This window comes from Equus caballus, chromosome 5 (assembly GCF_041296265.1).
Source record: "Equus caballus isolate H_3958 breed thoroughbred chromosome 5, TB-T2T, whole genome shotgun sequence".
NCBI classification, from domain to species: Eukaryota; Metazoa; Chordata; class Mammalia; order Perissodactyla; family Equidae; genus Equus; species Equus caballus.
This window is the reverse complement of record NC_091688.1, coordinates 24,274,585-24,299,382: the sequence shown is the minus strand read 5'-3', so window position 1 is coordinate 24,299,382 and position 24,798 is coordinate 24,274,585. Positions and strand designations below refer to the sequence as shown.

At 40.6% G+C, this 24,798-nt stretch overlaps 1 protein-coding gene across 3 annotated transcripts in view; it reads left to right on the top strand.

The window, feature by feature from the left end:
- LOC102147484 (uncharacterized) overlaps positions 1–12,180 on the top strand; it is a 38,744-nt gene extending 26,564 nt beyond the window's left edge. For all 3 annotated transcript variants that reach the window (XR_011438521.1, XR_011438520.1, XM_014739685.3), the window contains 2 exons: positions 7,483–7,559; positions 11,110–12,180. Coding sequence is in view for 1 of the 3 variants with exons in the window: in XM_014739685.3 (XP_014595171.2) it covers positions 7,483–7,559; positions 11,110–11,118 (86 nt within the window). In the remaining 2 variants the exon portion in view is untranslated. The remainder of the gene's footprint in view (positions 1–7,482; positions 7,560–11,109) is intronic.
- Positions 12,181–24,798: the final 12,618 nt, after the last annotated feature.

Genomic DNA, 24,798 nt, shown 5'->3' with positions numbered 1-24,798 from the left:
TTTTATAATTTCTAGAAATGTGCTTTTTCATAGAAAACTTCTCAGTGTGACACAAGACATCTTTACTAATAGACCTAATTTTATCTTTAGTTTCTCTGCAATAGGAAGCCAAAAGTAGATAAACCCAGATTAGTAATTAATATTTGATATTTTATCTTACTAGTAAATAATCTAGATATTCAATAAGCTTTTATCATTTAACTTAACTTAGCAAACCTGTAAAGTTTCAGATTTCTGGAAAGATTTGGGAAACTAATTTGAAAGTTTCACCTTAAAAAAGCCCCTTTTATTCTACTTACATTTATTTAATTTACTTGTTCTTAACAATTATGTTTAGATTACTTAGGAAAATTTGATCATACCAAGTTATTTTTCTTGCTGAAAAATTTGTAAGCCTACATAGAATAAAAATATTATATTTAATGCTGATAACACTAAAGACATGTCTGTTTTAATTAAACCAATAAACTTAAACTAGCTTCTATTTACCAAAGATTATTCCAGATCACATGAACTGGAAAAGCATTTGGGTTAATTTCTGTTATAGTTTCGAAGGACTTTAGAATGCCCATCCTTACAAGTGCTTAACCTTCAAAACAACTAAATAGAGCTCTTTTACAAATTAATTTTGTCAATACCGTCTGGAAGTAGCAAAACATCACAAATTTATAACATAATATGTAGACACACACACAACATATAGGCAGATGCAGAGATCTCATAAACTTTCCCTCTTTTTTTCTTAGTACAGGACAATTCTATATCTAGTGTTCTCATCTTTTACAATATAACAGGGGAGTTTTGGGGATTGGCAAATTGACATATCCACCCACTTATTCTTGGAATGTTTCTTTCTTTCTGTGTGCCTAGTTTCATTTTAACTTAGGGGAGGAAGCCTAAAAAATTTCCTGTCAGGGTCTGAATATCACCTTCCAATCTGGCCAAATTTCTGTTCACAAAATTATGAAATCCTTTCAAATAGCTTGTCAGGTTTCAGCCAGGACAAACAGTAAACATTTCTTACAGATGAAATAACCTCATTAGTTTTGTTTTTAATTTCCCCATGGCTGTTTAAGGAAATAACGTAGCAGTTTACGAAAAATCCCTCAGAGTTTCATCAGCTCTGGGAGGGGCCCATATGGCGCATTTAAGGTGATGGTGAGGAATTTGCCTAGAGCTTTTAAGGACAATCTCTTTTCCAGTTGATTACAATTGAGACATAGATCTTTGGACCAGCATTTTTTCAAGGATGGACCACTAGGGTCCATATACCTATGCATATGTATATAAAAAAATAGCATATGTACTTTGAAAAAATGCAAATAGTACATAAATTAAATAAAAGGTGAATGGCCACACTCTTTCTCTTTATCCCAATTTCCTGGGATTATCCTTCCCAAATATTTGGAAAGTATCCTTAGATTCTTTATTTATGCACGAGGAAATAAATGAAATTGATATGTATGTATAAATGTATATAGTTTTATGTTATAAAAATAGATCACCAACATGCCTCTCTAAATTTAGTTAATATAATAGTTTATGCATACAAAAGAATATTTTTAATATATACAAAAGTTATACTGATAAGGAGCGGGGCAAGATAGCAGCAAAGCAAGACACTGAACTCACCTCCTCCCATGGACACACTGAATCTATACCTACATATAGAGCAATTTCTCCTGAAGAACTGAGGGCTGAATGAATAGCTTCTGCACAACAAATGATAGAGGGACCACACAGAGACCAGTAGGAGAGAGGGAGACGCTGTATCCATGGAACCCCACCCTCTACAAGGCAGCCTGCAGTAGGGCAGAGTGTCACTGAGGGGCTGTGTGCAGACTCGCTTGCCCTGGGGCACAGGGGAAAAACAGCAGTTTAAAAGACAACTACACTATGTGTGAAGGAAATCCATTTACTAAACCTAGGGCATTTGCCAAAGGATCGGGGAACTGCTGGGATTCTCTCTGGGGTTGGAGGCACCTGCAAGCACCATTTTTTGCATTCTCCCTCCACCTTAACAGTGCAGGCAGGAGTATGGTCCAGGTGCTCTAGCTGGCCTGTGAAGGCCAACCCAGTGTGCCTTAGGCCCCTGGCCCATGCCAGCTCCAGCCTTCCCCCCAAGGCGGCCCCAGTATGGTGCAACACAGCCCTCCCACCTGTGCACACCCCAGCTCCAGCCGTCCTGCCAAGACAGCCCCAGCTTGATGCTCCCAAGACTTCCACTTGCCCCCGATGCAGCCATGACCCCAAGGTGGCCCTGGCACGTTTCACCACAGGAATCACCTGGCCCATACCCACTCTAGCTCCAGGGGTCTTGCTTGGGGGTGGAAGGTGCAGCACTGAGTGCCCAGGACCCTCTGGCCTGCACCTAGTCCAGTTCCGACTGTTCCATCGGATGGCCCTGGCATGGCACTGTGGGACCTCCTCACCCCTAACCGGCACCTGCTACAGGTCCATCTGGCCTGCCAAAGCTGCCTGGTCCGTGCAGTCTACACAAGGGATGCTCCTACACAAGGCCACTCCTTCAAGACTTGGAGAGGTAACTGTTTTGCCTAATTCATAGACACAAACTCAGAAAGTCAAACAAAATGAGGAGACAGAGGAAATATTACGAAAGAAATGAAATGAACTTTCAAATCAAGAAATCAGAAAAAGAACAACTAAAATACGACTAAAAGAATGTAGGAGGAAGGAAATATAAAGATAAAAACTTTTAAGAGACAGGAAAAATAGACTGTAGATTAATCCAAGAGTTGAATTTTTGAAAAAATCTCCCCAAATTGGTCAAAACTTTGACAAGCCTACTAAAAAAAGAAAATACAAAAAAAAGTAAAAAGGATATATCAACAGATACATATCTCTAAAAATTCAAAGAGAGTAATATGAACAACTCTCTGCTAATGTGTGAGTATGAATCTGGCCACAACACAGTTATACAAGAAATCCAATTTTATTTTTCTGTAATTCATCTCGTTTTTTTTTTTTAAGTCCATCCTCATTGGAGAGAGATGGAAACCTGATCTCAGCCAGTCTGGAGTTTCCTTTTTGAGTCTCATTTCAGGGAGGGGGGTGTGGGTGGGGAGGTGAAGAGGTGAGGGCGATCTTTGTGTTTCTAAGGCATGAGTGGGTGTGGGGGGAGATATTCACCTAGTCCTCAACATTATCTGTTCATGACGTACATCATTCTGCCTGGTCCTCAGTCATCAATCCACACCATTTGCCACTGAGATGTCTTCACTCCTGCCTAGTCCTTTCAGTATGGTGGTTCTCTCTCTATTAATTCCACATCATATGTAGGGGCAAGGGCCTACTTCTGCTTCCTCACTGCAGTGCTGGGGTACTAAATGCAAGGCTATTTAAAGCCTTGTCAGCATAATCTGCCCTCCCAGTCATTTCTTTTCTGGTACCATATTACTTCCCCAAGGCTCAGTGTACCGCCTCCCTTTTCCTCCACTTTAGGATCCTCATATTTGTATGGATTGTTACTGCTTCCCTGGTGCTCTATGAATCAGGTTACAGGGCCCATCTTTTTGGGATTTATCAATGTCTATACTTTTATTACCTCCACACAATATCCTCTTCTTCCATAGTCTTGGGAAACTTCTTTCTAGTCTTCTTGCAGCTTGGGGTGAGGTTGTGGGGAGAGACTCAGCCCAGTTCTTTCCAGTTATAGTTCTCCCAAATATTTTCTCTCTATACGGAACCTTCTCTATTTCCTAATGGCTTACATTTTCAGAAATCAGGTTCAGAAAGACTTCTTTTTTTGTGTTTAGTACTCTGGATTATCCCTTCCCCAAAACAATGAGCTCATAGCTGCCTAGCTGCTTAAAAGGAGTATGGAAAGAGGAATAAGGAAAAGATGAACTAATAGGAGAAAAAAAGTTAGCATTTCAAAAATATTATCCTGTCACATAAAAACTTGTCGAGATGACAAATTTGTGGAATATTATTTGCTAATATTTATCAAACACTTATTCTGTACCAGACATTGTTCTAAGAACTTTACATGTATCAACTAATCTAATCATCACAATGATAATTAAATAGGTACCATTACTATTCTGATTTTACAGATAAGGAAACTGAGATACAAAGGGGTCAAGTAATTTAATTAAGTTTTGTTCAGTAGTGGCAGAGCTTGTATTCAAACCCAAGAATGCTGGCTCTGTTGTCCACCTTCTTAACTACTATGTAATGGGTTCTCCAACGTCCCTCACAAAGGACATTGGAACTGCACAGGGGATGTGGATCTGGTTTTCATCGAGAATAGGGAGAGTTACTGGCATTTAGTGGACAGGGCCCCAAAATGTTAAATGTCTTATAGTGTGAGGGATAGTTTTGAACAATAAAGAACAGGCCCATCCAAAATGTAAATAGAACTATAGAGAAACCCGACACTATACTATATTACCTCCAAATTGCCAAGATTGACTCAAAAAAACTTAAAAAAAAAATAAAAAGTTTAAATACACTACTCTTAGTGGAAGAAGTTACAAATATTATCCAAAAATAAATTGCTAGAGGGGCCAGCCCCGTGGCCAAGTGGTTAAGTTTGCATTCTCTGCTTTGGTGGGCCAGGGTTCGCTGGTTTGGATCCTAGGCATGGACCTATGCACCACTCATGAAGCCATGCTGTGACGGCATCCAATATAGAAAAGTTAGAATGACTTGCAACTAGGATATGCCACTATGTATTGGGGCTTTGGGGAGAAGAAAAAAAAAAGAGGAAGATTGGTAACAGATGTTAGCTCAGGGCTAATCTTCCTCACCAAAGAGTATACCTTAATAAATAGATAAATTGCTAGGTCGATTTTCTACTTAGTTCCTTTAAGGTTTTCTCTTTCAGAATGTGAGAGGATATAGTAGGCCTTTTAGTTGATTTTGTGAAGCTAATAAAACACAAATTAGATTTTGAGAAATATTGCTAGAGACAAAGAGGGGCATTTCATTACAATAAAAGGGTCAATATATCAGGAAGATATAACAACTATAAATGTATTCACACTGTAGTGAGTTGAATAGCGTCCTTCCCAAAATTCATGTCAACCCAGAATCTCAGAATGTGACCTTATTTGGAAATAGAGTCTTTGTGGATGTAATTAGCTAAGATACTATCATACTGGAATGGGGGGAGTGGCAGGGGATACTTAAATCCAATGACCTATGGTGTTCTAAGAAGAGGAGAGGGCACACAGAAACGAACAGGGAAGAAGATCATGTGACTACTGAGCCACTACAGCCACTATGCAAAACAGTATGGAAGTTCCTCAAGAAATTACAGATATACACACACACACACAATGGAATACTATTCAGCCTTTAAAAAGAAGGAAATCTTTCCTTTTGTGACAGTATGGATGAACCTGGAGGGCTTTAGGTGAAATAAAGTAAGCCAGACAGAGAAACACATAGACTGCATGCTATCATTTATATGTGGAATCTAAAAAAAAAAATCAGACTCATAGAAACAGAAAGTAGAAAAGTAGTTGCCAGGGACTGGGAGGAGGGGGAAATAGGGAGAGGTTGGTAAAAGGATACAAACTTTCAGTTGTAATATGAATAAGGTCTAAGCATCTAATGTAACTATAGTTGGTGATACAGTATTCTGTAATTGAAGTTTGCTAAGAGAGTATAACTTAAATGCTCTCACCAAAAAAATGAAAAGGTAAATCTGAGAGATGATGGAAATGTTCATTAACTCTATGTTGGGAATCTTTTCACAAGGCATGGATATATCAAATCATCATGTTGTACACTTTAAATATTTTATGATTTTGTCAATTACATACCTCTATTATGCTGAAGAAAAATATTGGCATATGGCTAGATGGCCGGATCAGTGAAATAGCACAGGAAAAAATTGCATATGGGTTTGATTTATGATAAAGGAGTGACTTCAAATCAGTAAGGGAAAATTGGCTTATTTAAGAAATATCATTGGGGCCAGCCTGGTGGCACAGTGGTTAAGTTCACACGTTCCACCTCAGTGGCCAGGGGTTTGCTGGTTCGGATCCCAGGTGCAGACATGGCACCGCTTGGCAAGCCACACTGTGGTAGGCGTCCCACATATAAAGTAGAGGAAGATGGGCACGGATGTTGTTAGCTCAGGGCCAGTCTTCCTCAGCAAAAAGAGGAGGATTGGCAGCAGATGTTAGCTCTGGGCTAATCTTCCTCCAAAAAAAAAAAAGAAAGAAAGAAAGAAATAGCATTGATACAACTATATCAATGTTATATATATATAACTAGCTATCTGGGGGAAAAAAAAAAAACTGGATCCATACTTCAATCTTATATTAGGATAGATTCCAAATGGATCAAATATTTAAGTGCAAAGAAATGAAGCCATACAAGTATTGCAAGAAATCATTGGGAGATTTTTAAAATTTTAATCATAGAGGGAGGAGAAGGCGTTTTTTAAAAACCCAAAGCCATGAAATAAAAATTAATAAATTATATCAAATACATACGTAGCATGAGCCCAAAGACCTAGCAGTCCTACTCCTACATATATTCTCTGGAGAAACTCATGTGCTTTTACTCCAGTATACCTGTGCAGGAATGTTCATGGCAGTGTTGGTCATAATAGTCAAAAATGGAAAGAGCCCCCGTATCAATCAACAATAGAACAGATAAATAAATTATAGTATAGGTGTGTAGTAAAGAATTTAACCTTGACCAAAGAGAGAGAGAGCCCTTGCTCTTGACTTCCCAAGGTAATCTCAAAGCCCTTGGAATGTCATACCTGATAGCGTCTTTGTTTGCTTGGGGGCCTTGGATCATGTTATCTAGGGTGAGGCTGGCCCCACGAGATAGTCTAACAATGTGATTTAGGGTGGGGGTTTTGGGTCACTCAGTATCAGCTGAACCCCCAGGGGGGCTAGAGATTGAGATCAGCCATGTATGTAGTCAGTCATGCCCATGTGACACAGCCCTAATAAAAACTCTGGGTACCAAGGCTTGGATGAGCTTCCCTGGATAGCAATACTCTATGCATATTGTCACACATCATCTGTCCTGGGACCCCCAAATTTGCAGTTGATGTCAGAAGTGAAAGTGGTCTTGGGAACCCTGGAATATCTTTACAATGAAATACATTGCAGTCATAAAAAATATTAAGGAGTTCTTTGCTCACTGATTAGGAATGGCCCTCAAGTTATATACACAAAGAATGGTGTGTGGAATATGTTACCATTTATGGAAATAGTGGTGGTGGACAGAAGAATGTATGTACTTATTAGCCTGTAAATGCATACAAATATGTTTGTGAAGATACCCAAGAAATTTGTAAGATTTGTTATTGCCTTAGGGAAAAATTAGGTGGTTGACAGGAGTGGAAAGGAGACTTTTTACCTTTTAAATTTTGAACCCTGTGAATATAATCACTACTGAAAAATAAATAAATTTAAATACAGAAAGTCTATGTATCTCTATTTTGTTGAAGCAATTATTAACATGTTTTTTGTCTTGTTTTGTTTTTAGGACAAAAGATGAAACATCAAGAAAAAGAAAGAGAAGAAAAAAAGGAGGGAATGGCCACATGCTATCACCTTTCCAAGGTGCTGTGTACTTCAGTTTAAAGAGTTTATTTTATGGTCCTTGTAGTAGTTGGTTTACATTTTCGTTGGCTTGTCAAGGTCACAGTTACAGTGTCTAATATGTTAAGGAAAAAATTGTGTATATAATTTTGCTTGTTGGTTAAATACGAGGTACATATAACTTTAAAATTTAGATTTATGTTATCTTCTCTTAAATATCTCTATCAAGATTAGTAGAACAGACCCACCTACTTCAAAACATCAAAAAATGCCAATTGGATTCTTTTTACCTCTGTACCCTGAGAGAGATGACATTCAGCACACAGTTGCCTGCTTTCAAATTTTATTTTATTTTATTTTTTTTTAAAGATTTTATTTTTTTCCTTTTTCTCCCCAAAGCCCCCCAGTACATAGTTGTATATTCTTCGTTGTGGGTCCTTCTAGTTGTGGCATGTGGGACGCCGCCTCACCGTGGTTTGATGAGCAGTGCCATGTCCGCGCCCAGGATTCGAACCAACGAAACACTGGGCCGCCTGCAGCGGAGCGCGCGAACTTAACCACTCGGCCACGGGGCCAGCCCCTCAAATTTTATTTTTTAAAAATACATGGTAACATAGTTTTATATAATATTATTAGAGTCATTTAGTATAATTAACATACAAGATTTTGAGTCCTTAGAAAAGGAATCTCTTGAAAGTAAAAAATGTCCTATGATTCTCAAAGTAAATATGATCAAAATGACGAAACTGGTTTTCCTCTTGTCTTCTATCTTGTATGGAATAGTTAATACACTAGTTACTCTTCCAAATCAGGTGCTTACAATACATTCAGAAATTATTTTAATGTGCTAAACATGATGTCCAAACTTGAATACTTCGTATCTGTATTTGTGCCTACTTTTCTTTTCCTTTTTTTTTTTAAGATTGGCCCTGAGCTGACAACTGTTGCCAATCTTTTTTTTCCTTCTTCTTCTTCTCCCCAAAACTCCCCAGAACATAGTTGTACATTCTAGTTGTAGATCCTTCTGTTGTGCTATGTGGGATGCCACCTCAGCATGGCTTGATGAGCAGTGCCATGTCTGCACCCAGGATCTGAACCAGTGAAACTCCAGGCCACCAAAGCGGGGCTCACAGACTTAACCCCTCGGCCACGAGGCTGGTTCCCCTACATTTCTTTTTGTATTTGTTCACACTTTTCTATGGAACCCCTACAGCTTCAAGAAGGCAGAAACTTCTAGAAAAGAAACATTTTGTGAACATCAGGTTCATGGTGGAGCATTTGGCGAAAAATTTTCTTAGAGGCCACAATCTAATGTCTAATGCAAGCATTCTGTCATAAATTTTTTCATTAGGATGGGGCACTCCATGATATAGTTGACAGGCTGAAATTTGCTACCCAGTTGACCAACTATTACAAAGACTTGGATAATTACAAATGACTTGTCTTCCTTTAAAATCTCCAGCACCTAACAATCTCACAGAATGTCAGGGATAAAGCAGTGGATGTCATCTCAGAAAATAAAAAATAAAGCTTTTAATCTCTCAGTGCTTAGTAGCGATAAAATGAAAACCTGCCTCTCCTCCAGTCTTCCTCATTTCTGTAAATTTACAACCCAAGCATGATCTAGAGGTCATTCTGGATTCTTCTTTCTCTCTCCCCACTCCCTTACCATTACCGCCCCACACACATTCAATTAGTGACAGTTACTATAGGTTTGCTCTCTTGAAAGACCTTCCTTCCTTCTTAGTCTAAAGACTAAAATGCCAATCTTCTGATTTCCAGCCTCCTTTGCAGCCAGGAATGGCCATTTGGCATGATTTTGGCCAGTGGTATGAAGGCAAAAATCTCTAAAATGCTTATAATGTTAAAAACATAATTCTTGTAAAATAGATTGGGGGCATACGCCAAAGTTTTATTTAGCTCATTAATGAGGGAACCAGCAGGATGACAAAGCTGGTTTAAAAGATAATATTAAAGACTTGGGTTTTTTTTATAGTGATTGTGAGGTGGGGTGGAAAAAAGGAATGCTGAGATAAGATTGCTAAGTTAGATATAAAACTGGTTAAAGTCCTATAGGGCAATAAAATGATGGTCTTCAAGGTTATCCTTTCTACTGGACGGAAAAGAAAATCATCGCACTTCATCCATTTTCTTTAAGGTAGCTTCTAGCTGTATAGAGTAATAGGTTATGTAGATGTGTAAGCTCTAATCCATAGTAAATACTGTATCAAACAAAGTCATAGTTCCTAGAGAGTTAGACGACTGCTAGGCAGCCTTCTTAAACAGTGCTGTAGTGTGACATTAAAAGGTCGCGCAGTCGTCATCTTACTAACTTTGTTTCCAAGTTTTGAATGTTCTTCTTAATGACTGGATTAGTGAACATTCTGAACTTTGCTCAGGGTTTACTCTGAACTTTACTCAGCTTCTGCCCATCCCCAGCTTTAGTCTGGGCAGTCTGCAGGGGCAGGATCTCGTCCCCTTTCCTGTTGCACAAGACCAGGCTCACCGCGTACCAGGGCAAAGCATCCTCTCACCCCCTGCCCAGCTGAGGTTGGGTCTGGCAGTCCAGGCAGCAGAGTTAACAGCAAGGTGGCAACAAATACTACTGGGTATTGTTAGCTATGCTGAAGAATAAATATGCTTGTATAGTAAATATCACACTGTAATGTTTTCTCGGTTCCTGAAAAAAAGACCTGTAATACAGTAAGAGTAAATAAAATTAAAATTCTAAAAAGGAGTAGGAAGGATAAAAAGACAATAGCAATTATCACTTAATATGTCCAAAGTATTATATCCCATTATAAACTATTGTTCTTCATTAAAATGTGTGGTCAATTGTGTAATCCAGGATACTTCTGTCAAATACATCTCAATAAAAATTAAAAAATAGACAATATATGGTTAAACAAATAAAAGAATTTAAAAAAAGATAACTCTAAAATTTCACCTGGTAGTTGGCATTGGATTTTAATTTTGTGGGATTAGAAACTCACTAATAAGTTTCACCCCTCACAAAATTTATGCAAAACTATTATTAAATGTTTGATTGATCTGAAATAATTTCAGCTTGCAAGTTAATGAACATTCTAACATTCAAAATAAGTATCCAAAATTTGCAAATCCAGGAAATTTACTATCAGTTATTTCCATTGCCATTCATTTCATTCTTTATAAATCCTTATTTGTGGGATTTTTTTCCATAGATAGAGTAACCTAACTCTTATCATTTAAAATTTAGATTTGCATAGTTGCACTTTGTTTTTCTCCCATTTTTCAAGCCACAGGAAATGGAGTTGCTGAAATAACGCTAGTGTATATAAGACATTTGTTTAATATGATGATAAAATTTGATGATTAACAGTATTATTAAAATTTTAATAACTATATATTGTGAGTTTGAAGTAAAGCTCCAGTGTTAGTTTGACTTATTTTTCAAGGTTTAATGTGCTCTCTTCTTAACAAAATGATGTCTAAAGTTTCTGTTTTCACTTGAATCATCAAGAAAAGCATAAGTATATACAATACAGCAAGTAGCGAATTTATTCTAATCAATTTTAATTTTTGTCTGCAGAGGGGCTGAAACCAGGCTAAACTCGTTGATTTCTGAAACTCAGTCCTTTGGTGTAAGGTGGCCAAACGAGAATGCAGAGCCCAGCACGGTGAAAGCTACAGTGGAGGAGCTTGGGGACGGCACGTCTTTCACACCACGTCTAGACTCCTGACACCAATCTTCACGTCCCCTGTAACCACACAATAAAAAGTTGGGAAATCACATTGTGTTTATGAAGATCCACGTCCAACACCGGAGAGCCTGACGACAAGCCAGTTGTGGCCATTTTAGGATGCTTACCCTGTTTGCAAATATTCTGTAGGGAAGGAGGAGATTGAGCCTACTTCTCTTAAATGTATGCCTAATAATTGCAACTAAAATACTTACACCAAAGTCCTACACAAAGCAGAAGACTTACAGATGGCATGAAAAAGCTAAAGCCTTCCCAAGTTTCATGTTTCTGTTTTTTACTAATGTCCCCTTCTTTCAACAAGTGTTATCAGTTTTCGTAATCTCAGTGTTTGTTCTGGAGCCTGATGTAATGTTCTTTTACTCTTGTTACTCCAGGTACACTGATGATAAGTTTCCAACCAAAAGCTTTCATCTCTAAAGACGATCACTTTGTTTATAAAACAAGAAAGGAGAAAGCAGTTCCCCAGTCAGCCCTTGCTGTTGCCTCTAACGGTTTTACGCATCGTTGGGCCTTTTGCTCGCTTGGGTTTGTGAGGGAATGTGTGTCCAATCTAACCATGTCCTTGATAGTTGCCTTTAAAAGAAGCTCCTGCTAGAAGTGAATGATGGCGACAGGGCTAGGTTTATTGTTTTGAACTGGAAGTTGAGGTACTATTATTTTGTTATTCAGGCAAAACTAAAAGATTGAAATTAATCTTGAATAGGGGCCGGCCCCACGGCCCGGTGGTTAAGTTTGGCGCTCTCTTCTTCTGTGGCCCAGATTCAGCTCCTGGGTGCAGACCTACACCACTTGTCAGCAGCCGTGCTGTGGTGGTGACCCACGTACAAAATAGAGGAAGATCAGCACAGATGTTAGCTCAGAGACAATCTTCCTCACCAAAAAGTAAATTAAAATTAAAATTAAAAAATAAATGAATAATCTTGAATGCTGTTTTGTGCTGAAGTTAGAGTTTAAGATGTTATTCATATCACCGTAATGTGGTGGTGTTACTGAATGCCATTCCTTGAAGGGTTTTTTCCCTTCAAAGTAAAATTATAATAGGATTGTAGTTAAATTAAATTAAGCATCTTTATCTTTGATTATAAAGAGATTTAGCACAACTGTACATTATTTTTCCTCCTATATTGTGTTGGACTCCTAGTATTTGTGTATCAAGAAAGCATTTCCTTATATTTGAATGATAACATTTTAAAAACATACCAGCAGAGGACATAGGTTTTTTGCTTTTTGGTATTTTTTTTTTTCATTTTTGATTTACTGAAGAAATAAAGGCATTTTAGTTTGCAAATGGACTGTTTTCTTTTTTCCAGGAAAACTAAAATTCACAATTATGGGATAACCATGGTCTCTTCAAGAGGACAAAATAAAATATAGGCATTAGACATTAAAGTTATTCCAAAACTTTGTTTTAATTTGCGGATTAACTAAAACAGTGAGCATGCTCTCTGGAGGAGAGCATAAGAGCAGTGGCAGGACTAGATGGAGGTCTGAAGCAGTGCAGCCCTTCTCTGCTTTCCTTCCTAACTTCAAGCCTCTTTACCCAGATGCATAGTGTTTATAATGGGCCACATTATTGTTTAAAACCTCACTTTTGAGAACTATAACGCTTTACAGGATAAAAATTAAATTTACCGAAAGAATCATGTAAAAAATTTGAGAAAGGCAAGAGATAGCTTTAATGGAGAGAATATAAAAGAGACTTTTAAATATGTTCTAGTAGAAAAAACTGTGGACTGCAATCAGGAGACCTGAGTCCTCATGCTGATTTGTCCCCACGAAGCTGTTTTCCTCATCAGCAGAGGCTGATGTACCAGGAAGCTGATGATGCTTAAGCCTCAAGGCCCTGCCAAGGCCTGAGGAGGGTCCCTAGCACTATGCTTACATGGTTTTATGCTTTCGTTGCACTAAGGTACAGGGACAGAGGTCTTACTACAATATAAACGTGTCCCAGGGTGCCTGGCACTGGAAGTTAAGTGAGTATTAGAGAAGAAACAAGGTTTGAAATATATGGAGCCAGGGGCTGGCCCATGGCCAACTGGTTAAGTTGGCATGCTCCGCTTCAGTGGCCCGGGATTTCGCCAGTTCAGATCCTGGGTGCAGACATGGGACCGCTCATCAGGTCACGCTCAGGCAGCGTCCCACATAGCACAACCAGAGGCACTCACAACTAGAATATACAACCATGTACTGGGGGGCTTTGGGGAGAAGAAGAAGAAAAAAAAGAAGATTGGCAACAGTTGTTAGCTCAGGTGCCAATCTTAAAAAAAAAAAAAAAAATGTATGGAGCCAGAGAATAGTCTGTGGAAAATGTCAAATAATCAGATATGCAAAATTATTAGCAGAGGATTCTGTTTTCATCAATAGCTATCAAAATAAAGATTCTCTCCACAAACTTGATAGAGTTGAAAATGCACCATGTACAAAATGCTCCATACTTGCTTGTTTATGGGAATCATACAAAATAGAATTTATCAGAATCCCTTTTTTTGTAGGGCAAGAACTTATAGCAGTGCTAGAGCTCGTGTATCTGTGTGTGAAGACAAATTTGTTTATTTTGCATCCTATCATTTAAAAAAACAAATTTTGATCAACCATGATAGAGGAAAGACTGAATTGTCTTTCAATTCTCTATGTACAAAAAAATATATTACAAAATCATTATACAATGAAGTGAAAAAGAATTGCAGCCTCCCCCCCACAAAAGTACAAAAAATAATATAGAGATATGTCAAGCAGTTAATAAAAATAGAACGTTATGTTTCTGGATTTTTTAATATTTGTGCTATTTGCCAAGTTATAAAATTTGTAATTTGTGATTTCTGTTATCATTCTAAACAAATATTCACACATGTAGTACCTACTTTTGTATTCATTTTCTTAGTGGGACCTCCAAATTGTATAAGCTTTAGGCCCCACAAAACCTAGCTCTGCCCCTCTTCATTGAACAGTGGAGGGATTAAGTTATACCCAGGAATTAAAATGGAATGGGAAGTCATGAAAATGATTTAATTCCTGAAATCATCATTAATACAGACAGTCCTATCACGTTTGGGTGAAATATCTGTAAAACCAGCAAACTTTTCTCTTAATTTTGTCTTTCTGCTGTGGTAACTCCACGGGGTTGTTATGCTGACAGTGTCTTTTCTATGCCTCACCAAAGACCTTCTCCAAAGAGGGGGACAATGAGGGAGAAAACCCTGTCCTTTCACATGTGAAAGTCATTTTAGCCCTCCAAACTAGCTGTTTTACTCCTTTAAGCTTTAGTTTCTTCATCTGAAAAGTAATATTTGAAACTTCTCCCTGAGATCTAAAATATCCGAGTAGAATTTCTAATGTTCCTGGGTGCAAATGCCTGGCTTTAAAGTAAAGAGATAAAACTCAAGTTGATAATATTTCCTTGTTAGCACAGGTACAAGTTTGATGGTGACATTGATTAAAATACAAAATTAAACTATTATATTTCCCAACTAATGGGGCACAATATTCTTGTATGAACAAAGAAAGCTCTGGACAGTTCTGTTGTCCTGGGCTTTTCTCATTTTTCTTTTTTGGCAATTGCTAACCAGGAAAGTGGAAACCAACATAGGGAGGGGAGAGAGACTGTCTGGAACGTGGGTGTAAAATGCGTTTGGGGTTGTGGAGATACATGGACGGGGAGCCACTTATACTCTCAACCCCTCTGAATCCCAGAATGTTTACATTTATGCCATGAACTGGGCAACTGGCATATTCCATAAATTGAGGATTTTAGATTTTCATTCTCATTTTCTAAATTGAGAGTGCTATAAATACATTATGGAGGTGGTCATTTTAAAAAGCCATCCCATAGGGGTCGGCTCCGTGGCCGAGTGGTTAAGTTCGCCCACTCTGCTGTGGCGGCCCAGGGTTCAGATCCTGGGTGCTGACATGGCACCACTTGTCAGGCCACGTTGAGGCGGCGTCTCACATCCCACAACTAGAAGGACCTGCAACTAAGATATACAACTATGTACATGGGGGGTTTGGGGAGATAAAGCAGAAAAAAAAAAAAAGATTGGCAACAGTTGTTAGCCCAGGTGCCAATAAAAAAAAAAGCCATCCCATAGATTAGATTTTAAAATGCTTTGTAGGAAATTAGAAGAGCACTATTCTTGTCACTGATAAGATTTGTTGATATCATCATCTCCATTTTATAACTGAAGAAACGAATTCATAATGGTTATGAGTTCAGGCTGCGTGAGGCATCAGAACTAGCAATATTGGAAATGAAAACCCAGAGCACCTTTACTACTATCTGGCGCTCCTCTCTCTTCTTAAACGGAATTCACAAGTTTCTAATAGATGGAGAGAGTGAAACCTGTAAGAGGAGGAGGGTGGACTAGGTGGAGTCTCTTACACTTACTCTCTCTCTCTCTCCTCTCTCTCTCTTTCTCTGGTTTTGTGATCTGGGCTTTGAAGGCAGCAGTTCCTGGATCACAATGGCTCCTACAACAGTCCAGCCCCACTGGGCTTTGAGGGGACTAGCGTTTTTAGGGTCCTATTTATTGGCCAGTGCTGACTGAACATTAGAATCATCTGGGAAACTTAAAAAAAAAAAATCCTCCCCAACAGGCCATACCTGAAACCAATTAAACCAGAATGTCTGCAGCAGGACCCAGGTGTCAGTATATTTGAGAGCTCTCAGGTGATTTCAATGTGCAGCCAAAGTTGAGAACAACTTGCTCTAGGTCAGTGCTTCTCAAACTTTAAATATTATTCATCTAGGGAGCTTGTTAAATGCAGACTCTTATTTAGTAGGTCTTTGGATGGGGCTCAAGATTCTGTATTTCTAGCAAGCTCTCAGATGATGTCCTTGATAGTCATCTGACGATTGCACTTCGAGTAGCAAGAATCTAGACTACAGCAATGATTCCCAAGTCATCAAACCACCAGGGAAACTTGGAATAAACAGAGATACCAGTGCCCCACTCCAACCTGTTAAAACCAACTTACTCTGTTGGGTTTAATTTTTGGGTTTTATGGACCCATTGAGATGAACAAAAATCACCACCAACAAATTCCAAGTAGTCCAAGAAGCCTGAGGATGGATGATATATGTGGCCCGGCTGCTTCTTAAGATGTTTCAAGCCTGTTTACCCTGCACAGCCACAACATCTAAGAAAGAGCACATACTTCTCCGTAGCTGAGTATGATCTGCAACCCGGCCCACCTTCTGGACTTGGGAAACCTGAGTTATGTGACTTTGGCCATTACTCTTGACCTTTCTATTCTTCAGTTTCCTTCTCTTTCTACCTGTCCCACCCCCACCCCAGCCCTTTGCCTCTCATGAAGGTACTGTGAGGATTAATGACACAGGGCAAGGAGAAGGGGTGAGGGTAGAGGGGAGAAGGAGAAGGAGAATTGAAGGACAAATTGTATGGTGAACTCTGTGCTAGTGCCAAGAACGAGAGCACCAAAGGGCCAGGAACTCGACTGCTTTCCAGGGAGGCACAGTAGGAACAATTCGCCTGGGACAGAGCAGAGGAGCTCCTTGTCTTTGAGCTCTGACACCTCCCCTCACACTCAGTGCCCCTCATGCTCAGGCACTCCTCCCCCATGATTCCCCAAGGACCAAAGTGACCTTTGTCACAGTCCTTCCAGGCTCCCTTTCATCTGATTTACTCTGTGGAGGTGAATGCCTCCCAGCCTGCCCCAGCCATTTGCATTTGATGTATGTACATTAATAGCACAAAATCGAACTACACAATGGAGCAGAAGGACCTCTGTAAGGTGTTCATTCTTCCATCTTCCTGTAAAGTCAGCCCCAGAGATACAAGAAGAAAATAGCCAGAAAGTGATGTGTCATGGAGACAAATCTCAAGTACAAGTGGAACACCCAAGCACTGAAGGCACGCTGGGTAAAAATAGCTCCTTCCATTTGCCTAGCTCTTTGAAGTTTAAAAAAGCAAGTTTATATCAAAGTAGAGGAGAGGAAATCCTCTAAGGGAAGTTTAGCGGATTAAATAGTATCCTTCCGAATTCATGTCTGCTTGAAACCTCAGAATGTGACCTTATTTAGAAATAGTGTCTTTGCAGACATAATTAGCTCAGGATGGAGATGAGATCATACTAGATTAGGGTGGCCCCTAAATCCAATGGCCGTGTCCTTATAAGAAGAGGAGAGGACACACAGAGACTCAGAGGAGAAGGCAACGTGAAGATAGAAACAAGATTGGAGTGACTCATCTACAAGCCAAGTCATCTACAAGCCAAGAAATGCCAAAGGTTGCTGTCAATCACCAGAGCTGGGAGGAGGCAAGGAAGTATTCTCCCCTAGAGATTTCAGAAGGAGCACAGCCCTGCCAACACCTTGATTTTGAACTTCTGGGCTCCAGAAAGTTCTGATACTTTGTAACAGCAGCCACAGAAACTAATACAGGAAGGAAAGATGTCAAATATGGAACAACCAAGCTGGAAGACTGCAAATGTCACCTTCTTGACAAGGCCTTTCCAAGCCACTGTTCTAGTTAGTTATTGCTGTGCAAAAGACCAACCCAAGGGGCTGGCCCAGTGGCACAGCGGTTAAGTTCGCACATTCTGCTTCAGCAGCCTGGGTTCGCCGGTTTGGATCCCAGGTATGGATCTATGCACCTCTTGGCATGCCATGCTGTGGCAGGCATCCCACATTAAAGTGGAGGAAGATGGGCACCGATGTTAGCTTAGGGCCAGTCTTCCTCAGCAAAAAAGAGGAGGATTGGCAGCAGATATTTCTTATCTCCCATACTTCTGTGGGTTGACTGGACTCGGTTGGGTAGTTCTCACCTGGGGTCTTTCCTGTGGCTGCTGTCAGATATTGATTGGGGCTGTAGTCATCTGAAGGCACGAGTGCTCCCTAATAGGCCTGGCAGATGTGGCTGGCTGTCAGCTGGGAGTTCATCTGGGGCTGACAACCAACATGCACCCTCTCCATGAGACTTGAGCTTTTCACAGTATGGTGGCTGAGTTCCGAGAGAGAGAGAGAGAGAGAGAGAGAGAGAGAGAGAGAGAGAGAGAGAGAGAGAGAGAGAGAGAGAGGGAGGGAGGGAGAGTTGCCAGAGCAAGCATTCCAGGGAGAAGCTACCAGCCTGGTCATGACTGTTACCGAACCTGAAGTGAGTTCGCTCACCCGTTGCGCAGCAAGCCAATCTCTGACACCGGGGGTGGTGGAAGAAAGTAGGAACTTTATTTTTGCACAGCGCTGAGCAAGGAGAGAGGGCAGCTAACGCTGAAATCCCAAACTGCCCAAAAAGCTAAAAGGAAGGGTTTTTATTTGGGCTTTTAGGTAGGGGAGGGGGAGCATACGGCCTTGCTGGTCGGAGCTTTCCCACCAGCCTGTCTTTGGCCTTGAGACACTAGCAGAGAGGAGGGAGCTCATGACCTTGCTGGTCAGCAGCTTTCCCACTAGCCCATATCTCTTTGCGGGAGGAGATAGTCCAGGTGCTTGTCCTTGATGGTGTCTGTCTCCATGGAGGATAGTGGATTCTGGAGCCAGGAAGCCAGAGAGTAAGCAGGGAATGAGTGTTTTGGTTTTAACCCATATATGCTGGGTTTAATGTGGGGAAACTGATACCAGGGTCGATATCATGACCTCCCTTTGGAAGTTTGAGGATGTCACTTTTGCTTTGTCCTGTTGCCTACTTCCAAGGGGAGGGAAATTAGACTCCATTTCTTGATGGGTTGTGACAAGGTCACATTGTAAAAGAGCGTGCAGGATGGGTGATGGGGTTGTGAGCACCTTTGGACAATACAATCTGTCATAGAGCCCTAGCAAAAAATTTCCACTCTCCGCCCTGCTGCTTCCGCTGCCCTTTTCCTGCTTTATTTTTTAAATCTCTGAGAGTACATAGCAAATAGTAAGCACTCAAGATGCCTACGACTACTCAAATATGTTTACGTTGAGTGAATCATCAACGAATTAATAGCATCTCAGGTGCTGTAACAGGCGCAGGGACAGTGCACCCAGCAGAGTGCTTTGCCCCATTAGGGTAAATGTGCTATGGGTTAACAAACTTAAAAATGCATAGGAAATAAAAGCCACCCCACTGTCTAGGGAATCACTGTTGACAGCTTAGAATATAACTTTACCACAAGCCACCATTTCAGACATTATACAGCCCTAAACCAGTGTTCATTTGAAGAACTGGGTCTTTTTTACTTTAGCTGAGAGCCAATGACTGATCTGTCATACGGTGGCAGCACCACTGGGAAAAATGGCCTGAACCCTGCCAAGGCCACAAAGCAGGGTGTTTGAGGACCAGGGTCTATGGCATCAAAGGAAGCCCGTGGTCAGGTTGAGGTACCCCCCTCAGCCCAATTCTCTTAGCCCCAACGGACTTGGGATGAGTTTCAGGACGTAAAGCACCTCTCTGCCCCTTCTATTTCCTCGCCCTCCTCTTAATGGACCTTGGTCATGGCCTTTGGAAGACCTACAGCCAGCCAGGTGTTCCCGTTGGACTCTGCTTTTGTATGTTTAAGTAGAAAAGCTTTTCCCATTCTGTGCTCAAATACATATTACCTTTATTCATAACTTACTTTATGGTTTAATTTGTAATGTTTACATCAGTAATCCATTTGGACTTATTTTGATACATACTGAAAGATAACAAAAAATTTTTCCCAAATGTTTACCCAATTGTCCTGACACTATTTATTTAATAATCTATCCTTTCCCCATTGATTTAAGATGTCTTCTTAATCTTATACTAAATTTTATTTATGTTTGGATCTGTTTGGAGGTTTTGAAGCAAGGAATGACGTCTATGTTTTAGAAAGATTACTGATTGTAAGAGATAGAAACAGAATACTTGCTGCCAGAGCCACATCAGACGTCAATCTGAGGCACACAAGGTGTGGGCTGGTGTGAGGATTTTCTCTCGGGGTGGGCAGTGGTGCTGGAGTGGAGGAGCAGTGGAGGCTCATGGAGAAAAGCTCAAAGTGGTCTGTGGACTTCTGGGGTCTGAAACCCTTCCAGGGGGTCTGAGAGATCAAAGTTATTTTCATAACAATACTAAGATGCTATTTTCCTTTTTCACCGTGTTAATATTTGCACTGATGGTATGAAAGCAATGGTGAGTTTTTACTCACCAGCAATTTTCTGCTGATACCCTAGCGTGAATCAAGGCAGGGACATCAGACTGTACTAACCGTCATTTTATTATCCCCTGCCGCGCACGTGCGGTAAAACGAAACAAAGAAACAAAGAAACAGAAAAGGAAACAAAAGCAGTTTCAAGAAGAATGCTCTTGATGAGGCAGTAAAAAATACTAATCTTATTAAATCTTGATCCTTGTATATACATCTTTTTAACATTCTGTGTGACAAAACAGAAAATGCACATAAAGCACTCTTGTGTGCCGAAGTACAGTTTTCTCAAAGAAAAGCACCATGTTTGAGCTGCAAGCTCAGATAGCTGCTTTTTTTCACGGAACACCATTTTTACTTGGAGGAGGGACTGACAAATGTGAGGATCCAGACTTGAGTATTTGGCACATGTTTTCTCTAAAATGAATGAAGTGAGCTTGTCACTCCAAGGAAATCATCTGACTGTATTTGTTGTCCATGATAAAATTCGATCTCTCAAGGAAAAATCCAAATTTTGGAAAACTTGTATCCACTAGTCATTTTCCTTCTTTTTCTTACATCATGAGTTTAATAGTTTCCCCAAACTTAACGACTTTTCTGATGAGATTAGTAGTGATATTAATGAATAGGAATTCTTTTTATCGTATCGTTAAACGAGTTAACTTTTGGAAAATCTGCATAATTCATAGAGCAATATTTTTCAGATAACCAATGCATGATGTTACAAAATCATTCATGGGTGAAAGAGTCATTTAAAGTGCAGGATAAACTAATGGATTTTAGTGTAATGGAGCATGAAAATCATTGATATGATTTCAGATTCCACACTGCAACTCTTTTTTGGTCTCTGAATTGTAGACAATTTATGTTTTTTTTTTTTTATTTTTTGCATTGTTTTTTTTTTAATTTAATAGACAGTTTATTTTTTTAAATTGTGGTAAGATATACGTAACAGGAAATTTACCATTTTGGTCATTTTCAAGTGTACAGTTGAGTGACTAAGTCTATTCACATTGTTGTGCAACCATCACCACTATCCATCTCCAGAACTTTTTCATCGTCTCAGGCTGAAACTCTGTGTCCATTAAACAAAACTCCCCATTCCCCTCTCCCCCAAGGATCTGAAAAATCTTTTAAAACACTTTTCTCTTTTCTAACTACACATCTGTGTGAGGCTGGATTTTCTTCAGATACTTCAATTAGGACAACTTATCACAATAGATGGAATGCAGAAGCTGATGTAAGAAGTCATCCATATTAGTTTCCTATTACTGTGTAACGAATCCTCGCAACCATAGCAGCTTAAAACAATAGCCATTTATCATCACTTTCCACCGGTCAGGAGTCTGGGTCCAGAGGGCCTTTCCAGGGTCTTTGCTCAGGTCTCACAAGGCTCAAGTCAAGATATCAGCCAGGGGAGCAATTTCATCTGAGGCTCAGAGGTCCTCATCCAAGCACACTGGTTGGATGGTCACTGGCAGAATTCAGTGCCTTGGAGTTGTAGCATCAAAGTCCCTACTTTCTGGCTACCTGTTGGCCAGGACTGCTTTCAGCGACCAGAAGCCAGCCACCAGTCCTCGCCACATGACAACGTGGGTCCTTGGCTGTCACAACATTGCGGCCTACTTCTCCAAAGCCAGCAAGAAAATCTCACTCCAGTCTGCTATGATGGAGTCCTGTATAACACAATGCAATCGCGGGAGTGACTATATAGTCAGCTTCGCCGGATTCTTTTAGCTACAAGCAAGTCACGTGTTCTCCTTCCCTCCCTCAACTCCTTAGAGGTCCCCTTAGGGCGTGTGCATCACTCCAGACATTAAAGAGATGTGCCAAAATGTAAAACAATGCCACTTTTCTCACTGTGTAAAAATATATATAATTTAAAGCGTGTTATTCATGCTAATATGTAATGGGTTTCTGCACACATAGTAGGTGTCCCACCACAATTTTAAATGAATTGGTAAAGAATTATATTTTTCAACTTTAGTTTCTAATATAGTAAATATTGATAGATATAGCCCATATAAACAACAGCTCTTGGGGCTCTTTAATAAGTTTTAAGAGTGTAAAGTGTCCTAAGACCAAAAATATGAGAACAGTTAATGTAATAAATCCTAGTGGAAAACCATTTATAAACACCAAACAGCTGGGATTTTCCAAATGCTTTCTGTGACTCACAGAAATACATTTTACATTGTGATCCAGTGTACGTATATATATATATATATATATATATACATTTATGCATATATAACCAAGGCAAAAGTTCCACAAATAATACTTATTCTTATGTGTAGTACACACTAGTTTCTACTCTATTGCATTTCTTTTAAAAATTCCTAGTCGCAGTCCAGTACATTGATTTCATAAACCACTCAACCACAGGTCAGGACCCGAAGTCTGAAAATCCTGGGTGATCATTAGAACCACTTGAAAAGCTTTTAAAAATACAGATTTCCAGGGCTAAGTACTACTTACCCCTCAGTGAACAGGAAAGAGGAAGGAAGGATGAATTTATGGTTCTCCTTCCTTGGGGTGCTGCTATACGGACAGGCTGGGGTTGATATTCTTCTGGGGATTAAGCGATTCTGGCCATCAAAGGAGTGAGTCATGAGAGGTACAAATTCTGGGTTCTTCAGCAATAAGTTATCCTAAGCGGAAATGTCTCCAGGCCCAGAGAAGGTGTTATGAAACGCCTGGCACGGTGCTCCTGGCCACTGTGAGTTTGCTGAGCTGTTCTAGTGGGTAGGATGGTGCTGGGAAAGAAGCAGTTTTCCAGGAATCAAGAGAACTAGGTTCAAGTCACTGCCGGAGAGGCAGGGAGGACTCTGCAGCCGGGGAGGAGGGGTCTAGTATACTAGTGACTCTCTTTACGACCTTGGGCAAATCACAAACTGCCTAAACCTCTGCCTCCTTACCTGTCAAGTGGGGATAAAAATACCTGGCTCTCCGTGTTGTTTGTGAGGATAGAAGGAGGTAATGCGTGCCCTGTGCTCAGTATGTGTCTGCACACGTACGTAGTAGGTGTCCCGTGATGGTAGGTCGTTTCTTGCTGCTCTGGCCAGCGATTTGCTGTTAGAAGTTGGGCAAGCCACTTAGCTCCCAGGCACACTGGAAATGATGCCACTGCCTAGCCTACCTCCCAGGGTTGGCTCATCTGTTCACCCCCACAACAGCAGCATGTAAATATTATTACTCAAATGAGAAAACTGAGACTCAGCAAGGTTAAATATCTGGGCCGAGGTCACACAGCCCATAGATGACATAGGGGTCCCACTTCTGCAGCTGGGAGAGTATGCAGTGCTGCAGCAGCTGCTGCCCAGGCCTCTCAGCTTGCTGGGTGAACTTGCTGAGGGGGCGCCTGGCTGCCTCCGCCTGGGGAGGAACATTGCACTGTTCATCCCACAGCCAGCAGGATGGACTCTCTGGCTGAGCCTCCTGTGACCACCAGGGGGTCTTCAACCCGCCTTCTGCCAATGAGAAGGAGCTCAGTTCCCGAGACTGGCTTGTGTCTGAAGACATCTTGAAGCCTTGTGGATCAGAGTGTGTCCCAGTGACAGCATCCCCACCCTCCCACTCACCTTTGCCAGCTCCCTCATGGTCTTAAGAAGGGAAGAAAGGGTCAGTAGAGCCCCTTCCCAGACAGTCACTTTCACCTACTGTGTTCCAACTCTCTCCCTCTCTTTTTTTTTTTTTTTTTTTTTGAGGAAGATTAGCCCTGTGCTAACATCTGCTGCCAATCTCCCTCTTCTTTGCTGAGGAACACTGGCCCTGAGCTAACATCCATGCCCATCTTCCTCTACTTTATACGTGGGATGCCTACCACAACATGGCTTTTGCCAAGCGGTGCCGTGTCCACACCCAGGATCCGAACTGGCGAACCCCCAGCCGCCGAGAAGGGGAATGTGCACACTTAACGGCTGCACCACGGGTCCGGCCCCTCTCTCTCTCTTTCCCTCTCTCTCACACACACACATACACACACACACAGCCTCATGAATAGTTTCTACAATAAACACCAGATAATTGTCATCCTACACAATTGTATTCTTCCAGGTTTACAAGAAACAGCTCAGATTCCATCATCTTCTCCATCTTTCCAGTTGCTATAAAATGGTATTTGCAGCGTTCTTTATAAGATACATTTCCTCTCATCTCCAAGCATCTCCTGAATGCTGCTAAGCAGAGATGGGAAACATCTACATGATAAACCACCTTACAACCATCTGTCTCTAACATGAGACAACATTAGGCCAATGCAATAGCTCCACGGTGCCTTTGCCTCCTGTTGAGATGAAGTCCTACAGGCATGCATTAGATTCAGACAGTTTCAAATGCGACAGCAGAGAATTCCCGAGTCCCCCAGAAAGAGTAACCCAGAACAGTGGTTCTCAGGCTTGGCTGCACGATGGAATCCCCTGGAGACTTTTAGAAAAACT